Source organism: Eupeodes corollae, chromosome 1 (genome assembly GCF_945859685.1).
Source record: "Eupeodes corollae chromosome 1, idEupCoro1.1, whole genome shotgun sequence".
Lineage (NCBI taxonomy): Eukaryota > Metazoa > Arthropoda > Insecta > Diptera > Syrphidae > Eupeodes > Eupeodes corollae.
In genome coordinates this window covers 124,625,227-124,632,712 of record NC_079147.1, presented here as the reverse complement: position 1 = coordinate 124,632,712, position 7,486 = coordinate 124,625,227, and the positions used below count along the sequence as shown (strand labels likewise).

At 33.9% G+C, this 7,486-nt stretch overlaps 1 protein-coding gene across 1 annotated transcript; it reads left to right on the top strand.

Annotated features, from left to right (window-relative positions):
• Window positions 1-502: 502 nt before the first annotated feature.
• On the top strand, window positions 503-2,712 carry LOC129944076 (uncharacterized). Its single transcript, XM_056053238.1, has 4 exons — window positions 503-1,336; window positions 1,440-2,052; window positions 2,279-2,382; window positions 2,467-2,712. Exons 1-4 carry the CDS (start codon window positions 503-505, stop codon window positions 2,710-2,712), a joined length of 1,797 nt encoding a protein of 598 aa, XP_055909213.1.
• The last annotated feature ends 4,774 nt before the right edge of the window (window positions 2,713-7,486 follow it).

Below are 7,486 nucleotides of genomic sequence, written 5' to 3'. Positions count from 1 at the left end.
TGCGAGCATCAGTTGTTTTGGATCTGGATGTATGCAAATATTACAAGATTTAGGACTACCATACAAGAAATTCAATTCCAATGTTAGAACTGCAAGTGAGCACAGACAATTTTTGGCGAGATAATTACCAAATTAACATATAAGAACATCAGTAAAGAAATAAAATTATACTAAGTTCCAACTCTACAACAATCGTTATACCTAGGTATCAACTTTTGGAGCCTTTTTGAGATAGCACCTCAAATTATATCCGAAATTTGTCCCATACGACTCAGGCAATGTGACACAAATGCTCATGAGTTGTCAGCTAATCAGGATTATGAAATTGAAAAAGCCATTAGTTTGTTTCCGTCCTACGCTAAGGAAGGGCTGGGTCGGACCACACTTGAAGAACACACCATTAACACGAGCGATACGGAGCCAATTAAACAGCGAAGTTATCCCGTTTCACCTGCCATTCAAAAGCTTATGTATGCAGAGTTGGATAGGATGTTAGCTATGGATGGATGGAAGTGAAAGTGGCTGGAGTTCACCTGTAGTTCTCGTGCGTAAGCCTGGAAAAAATAGCTTATGTTTGGACTCCAGGAAACTTAATAAAGTAACCAAGAATGACGCCTATCCATTTCCCCATATAGAGAATCTGTTAAGTCGTCAATCAGAAACACATTTCATAAGTAGTGTTGATTTGAAAGATGCATTCTGGCAGATACCTCTAGCTGAATCGGCAAGGGAAAAGACCGCCTTTAGTACACCTGGTAGACCCTTATATCACTTCAAAGTCATGCCTTTTGGCCTCTGCAATGCGGCACAACGTTTATGCAGGCTGATGGACACGGTGATACCTAATGAATTAAAGCAAAATATATTTGTTTATCTGGACGATCTACTGATTGTCTCAGGAACGTTTGAGGAACATGTTCAAATACTGCGCACTTTAGCTGCACTTTTGCGTAAAGCAAATGTGACTATAAACCTAGAGAAATCAAGATTTTGTTTTAAAGAGCTTCGGTATTTAGGTTACATTGTTGGAGGAGGCTGTATTAAAACAGATCCAGACAAAGTAGCGGCCATACAAGAGTTTCCGACACCAAGGACACCTCGACAAGTTCGAAGGTTTCTAGGACTTTCCGGATGGTACAGGCATTTTGTGCCAAATTTTTCATCCCTGACAACCCCAATAACCAACACTCTTAGGAAGAGCAAGACCTTTGTCTTTACTCCTGAAGCTCAGCAAGCTTTTGAAGAACTGAAAGTAGCTCTAACGACAGCTCCTGTGTTGGTCAATCCTGATTTTCTAAAACCCTTTATCATTTTATGTGATGCTTTATCTACTGGTGTAAGATGCGTTAGGTGTTGAAAAGTTCCGTCCTTATATTGAAGGACATCAATTTACAATCGTGACAGACCATTTGAGTCTCAAGTGGCTCATGAACCTAAAGGATTTGAGTGGAAGATTAGCGCGGTGGAGTTTGATACTTCAAAAGTATTCCTTTGTGATAGAACATCGGAAAGGTTCACAAAATGTGGCACCCGATGCTCTATCTCGTGTCTATGCTGCGGATGAAATCGACTTCACACCATCTGATGTTCTCCACGTCAATCTTGATGATCCGCATTTTAAGTCAGATGAGTATCTGAAAATGATCAAAACGATAAACAATAATAAAGAACGTCTACCTGACCTCCAAGTTTCAGAAAATGTCATATACAAGAATGTTAGACACTGCACCGGTGACCCCATACAGGATGATTGTGTATGGAAACTGTGGGTACCTTCCACCCTAACTCAAAGTTTAATCAGACTGGCACATGACCCCACGCGATCTTCGCATGGTGGAGTCACAAAAAATTTGTACCGCCCTCGCGAAAGGTATTACTGGCCCAATATGGCGACTGAAGTAAAATCTTGTATTGCCCAATGCGTTTTGTGTAAATCCTCAAAAGCTCCAAACACCATTTTAAGACCACCAATAGGACAATCCTTCCTCGTCGAAAGGCCATTTCAACATGTATTTGTTGACTTTCTCGGTCCTTATCCTAGGTCCAAAAAGGGTAATTGTTACGTCATAGTCTGCCTTGATCAGTTAACAAAGTTTATCTTAGCCAAAGCGTTTAGGAAAGCAACAGCGGAATCCGCAATTCAATTTTTGGAAGAAAACGTCTTTTTCACTTTTTGGAGTACCAGAATCTTTGCTGTCAGATAATGGGAAACAATTTGTATTCAAAGAATTTTCGAAATTTCTTACTCATTACGGAACCAAACACATAAATACTGCAGCATACGCACCTCAAGCAAATGCCAGTGAGCGTACTAATCGCTCAATTTTAGCAGCAATACGGTCATACGTTGATCAAGCTCAATCTAATTGGGATAGACATTTGGTATCTATATTGAGTGCATTAAGATCTAGCATACACACTGCCATTAAAACATAACCACATGAAGCTCTTTTCCGCCAATGTAAGGTAGAACATGGTTCAGATTATCAGCTCCTTAAGAACCCTAATGGATTGAATAATTCGGAATTTCAAACACTTCCAAAAGCCAATAAGATGAACATTATTCATAGCAGTATCCAAGAATGTTTAGCTCAGGCACATAAAATATATGAGAAAACTTATAACACTCGCAGCAAAACCTGCAAATTCAAAGTTGGTCAAGTTGTCCTAAAACGTAAATGTCCTAAGTTCGTACAAGCGAAACTTAAGTGAAAATTAAGAGAATCGTAAGTAACAATGTGTACGAATTGGAAGACTTAGGTGGAAAATCTTTTGAAATTATACACAGCAAAGATATGCGAACGTGATACACAAAACAGATATGTCCTTTTCATTTCCATTTTATGACCAGAGAGACAAAAATTGAAACGCTGTGAATGGACCATCCCAAAAATACACAAAAAAAAAAGAAAAAAAATATATAATTTTAAATATTTATATAAAATATTATAATCATTAAACCATAATTACTCCGAAAAAATGTTACCGCACCTTTGCATATTTTTTTTGTGGATGTTCGAAACTCGAACAACAAGACAAAAAGAAGAGTTAAAGATTTTCACCATGCATAACTACCCCTGACTGACTTTGATCTCTATTTTCCGGTTTCGATCATCATTCTTTCCTATACCACACGCCACCGCAATCGGTAATAGTCTTTCATCCAAATAAATACTTTATTATGATTTATTTTATTCGTTATATTAAGATTACTTTATTCGTTACAATGCAAATGTACAAACAGTTAATGACCACTCGTATAGACAGTTTGATTCAATCTGAATCTTAAAATTATGTAGGGACGCCAAAAAAGTTGGCGTCTTGCTAATTCATATTACAGTATGCAAGATATAAACAATAATCTGTTGAATTGACAAAAATAATTATAGTGAGTAGGAGTGAAGTTCATAGGAATTTGATGAGTTGGTATATACAGTGGTGTTTATAAGAATTTGATGAGTTGGTACTTAACACCTCCCCTTTTAAATGAAAAATTAGGTGTAACTAATTTGTTAGGCTAAAATATTCTCTTTTTTTTTAATAGTTTGAAGTATTTTCTTTTAGTCTTATTATACATTTTTTCCTAATAAATTGAAATATTTTCTTTTTATCTTAATATAAAATTTTTAAAATTTGAAATGTTTTCTTTTATCTTAATATAACATTTTTTTTCCAATTTAAAATATTTTCTTTTAATCTTAATACTAGCACTTTTATCTTAAAACTAATACTTTTTAGTCGGTGGTTGAATATCCTTCTCCTGCGGATAAAGGTATTCTTCCTTTGACTATGTGACGGGTTCTTAATGAAACATTCTCGGGAACCTCATAGACGACTACTTCTGAATGATGGTTTTGTCTGCAACAAAGTAGAACCTTCAAGGTTTTGAAGATTCCGAAAAATATTAGAATTTTCCTGAATAACATTAGGGCCAGTACGGATAATATCAGTGGCCACAAGCCATAACAGCTTAAGTCGATTTTTCATACTTTTCAGGAGAGCAATTTGAAGTTTCAAATCCTCTCCATGAATCGGGGATTGTTCCTTTTTGAATAGTATGCAAGAATAAAGAAAATGCACTTCTTTTTAACATATAAGAAGATCGTTTATTTTAATCTGGTAATTAAAGCGTAATTAAAGAAATAAACACTTAAGTTGTTATGGTTTGTTGAACGTTAAAGATTTCAAAGGCTTAAGTCGAGTTAAGCTGTTATTCCATATGAAAAAAGATCGTTTAAATTTTCTTATGTCTACTTAAGCCGTTATTCCTTGTGGAAGAACGTGAGCTTTAATTTCATATGTTTATTTAGGTTGTTTTTCCTTACGAATTACTTAATTACTTTACCGACTTAAGTTAGTTTTAAACATTTATTGTCCTTTGGTTATAAAATTTTTTCTTCTTTATTCATTATGTCTTATCATTTAGTTGATACAAAGAAAAGGAATTTATATAAAAAATTTATTTATTACTAATAATAAATAATAAATATATTCATAATATGTATGGTAATATCTACATATAAGAAAATAAAATAAATATATCTTCATATTTGGTACATTGATAAATTGCAGCAAAACAATCACTTAAACATCTTCTTGACCTTGATCAAGGGTCTGTTAAATCGGGATGAGTATTTGGCTCGTTTTCATTGGAGGCCAGATTATCATAAAATGCATGGAAATCAGGACTTATAAACTGTTTTAAATCCATTAGATCTTTTTTCTTTTCTCTGGAAATGCTTGGTAAATCCGTTACTTTTTGTATGTCGTTTACACTGAAAGCAGCCCCTCTCTTACCCACCTTTATAGTCTTAAACGACTCATCTTTATCTAAAGAATGCTTATATGATACATCATTAGAGCTTTTTGTGTATCGAAACCATCGAACTGCGTTCCAAGTAAATTTGTTGCCATCTTCGTCTACACGTTTCCATGAAAACTTTGTTTTGGAAAGCTTACAGAAATCATAAAAATCGTCATGCTTCATTTCGACAGCTTCAATCTTCCTTCCGACAGTATTTACAAATTGATACCAATCTCTTGGGGTTTCAATCTGAACATTTTTTTTTTTTTTTCATGCGTTCGATTAAAGCGTGGTCGCTGTCACACTCCATGTGCGTATGTCCTGGTTCGAGGAACTTATGGTCGATGTATTCAATACTTTTTGAACTTGAAATAAATGCTATGAACATTACAGCAACAAATGTGTTTTTGTTCTGGCCAGAGCATGAATCACTGTAGAAGGTTAGATGTTTTGTTTCTTCTGGTAAGGATTTTAATAATTTGTAAACGCAGGATGCAATTTCATTGCCACCACGCCGGGCCATAGCTTCATGCCACATAAAACATTTGGTGTTGTTAGAATCCAAGTCGTGTATAGTCAAATTAAAAGTCCAGAGTTGTCTTTTATAAAAGCTTATCGAGTTTCTGAGAAATGGGGTTGGCAAGCATTGTTGCAAATCAAATGCGAAAGTTTTTATAGTTTTCGACTTAGTTGCTTCTTTTTTGTCGTTTCGCTTTGCTTCATACGCCATTTCAGCTTTATTTAAATGCATACTTTTTTGTTCAATCAATGTATGTTTTTCCTTTTCACATTCCGCCACTTTGATTTTTGACACAAATGAGCCACACGTAGAACATGTATCGACTTTTGGTGCTTTGAACTTAAGGCCCATAGTTTTGAAAATTTGAGAATATTTTGAAAGGCTTACTGGATGAGAGGATTCTGATTTATAGAGGCGGTGCATCGATGCAAGATTTAGGCTGGCTGGTAAATATTTTTTGCTTGTATCTCTTCGACTGTAGTGGCTTTCATATGCCGGAAACTTCAAAATGTGGTTTTTTATTTCGTCTTCAACTGTTGAGCCCGTCTTGTTACCAGGAGTATGTTTTCCTCTCATATTCATAAATGGAATCGCAGGACAGCAAATTTTTTTTCGGATGACAGTTTTTATAAAGCTTTCCGTTTCATCAAAACACTGTTGGAAATGTTTCTTACAGACATTAAATACATTTCCGCTGACTTCAAGAGTATACTGCATACTGTGTTCACGTTTTCGCTTCCGGTTAAATGCATTGGCCAAAGTGTCACACTTTTTGTCCTCTATGCCTATCAGTGAACTAATGTATAAAATTCTTTGATCATAGCTTCCCAAGGACGAGTAATGGTTGAACAGCAATTCAATTGTCTCAATCCCAACCTTCTCGTTACATTTGCTTCTACAGATATCAAAAGGTTTCCAAGATCTAGCTTTGACAGTCTTTCCGCTAGCTGATTGATAAGATTCACCACTATTTCTAAGTTTGGAACGATTTTTTTCTTATTTTTACATTTTGGTGTCATTATTGCATTCTCTATTTGAGCTCACAGTGTAATCATTTCACAATCATTATTATAATACAAACTACTAGACTCACTAGATAAATTAAAACCAGGATCTTGTACTGAATCATCCGAGTTCATCCATTCAGGTTTATCAATTTAAAAATCATTAATTTCGTCATCATTTTCAATGTTTTCAGTTAGTTGCAGTTCACCTGAATAAACATATTTCGTATTATTTTAATTATTAGGCCCTAAGAATATTTTTTTAAAAATAATAAATATTATGTGTTACTGATAACTTGAATAGAATAACTACAAATTTTCATACTTTGAAGGAAATCAACATCAATATCCAGCCCATTCATTGAAGACTGTGTTTCGTTTACAACACTTGGCTCAAAACTTGGCAAAAGATCATTTAGAATTTTTTCATTGCTTTCTGCCCGATTTTCTGCTTCGTTAGGTTTTCCTAAGAGTTAAGAATGAATGTTGAAAATTTTTAGTGCTTCTTAACGGTTTTCTTACCAATTGCAAAATCTTCATCCTGAAATTTTCCATTTTTAAAACCCCGAACGTTTTCTAAAACAAAATTATAATTGTAATAATAATATAGGATTATCGAAGAACATCACATATGTATACTCAAGTTTAAGATTAAAAAATCAAAAAAATATAAAAATAAAATAAATATTTTGGCTACACACGTTTCAAGTTTTATTTAAATTAAAATTTTTGCTAAAATGGGTACCCCGTTTTACTTATTTTCAATAATCTGCTAGCTATCAATTAATACTTTTCTATGATAGAGATAGGCAGGTTATCTTAGGGTTGACTTTGAAACTAATAAACTACTATTTCTTTTATAAAGGAAAGTCTTCCTGTTGTTTAAAAAAAATTGTTAATAATAAAGGGTGTTTTTTTAATAATTTTATTAAAGCTAATTTTTTGGCCATAACATTAAATTATAAGCGTTTTATTTCTTCTTGAAAACCATACGTCTAAAAAAAAACACCCCTTATAATATTCAGGTTAAAATTTTTGTACAACAGAAAATGTTGCATTACACGCAAGAAAAGTATGAAATATTTTAAAAATCACTTTCTTAGCTCATTTGCTTAAGCTTTCCTAATCAGCTATTGACCTGAGTTTCCTTAAAAAGAA

Coding starts and splice junctions, on each gene's coding strand:
- LOC129944076 (XM_056053238.1), top strand. CDS start 503: ATGGATGGAAGTGAAAGTGGCTGGAGTTCACCTGTAGTTCTCGTGCGT. Junction 1,337..1,439: donor GTGATGCTTTATCTACTGGT/GTAAGATGCGTT, acceptor ATGAACCTAAAG/GATTTGAGTGGAAGATTAGC. Junction 2,383..2,466: donor CTAATTGGGATAGACATTTG/GTATCTATATTG, acceptor CGCCAATGTAAG/GTAGAACATGGTTCAGATTA.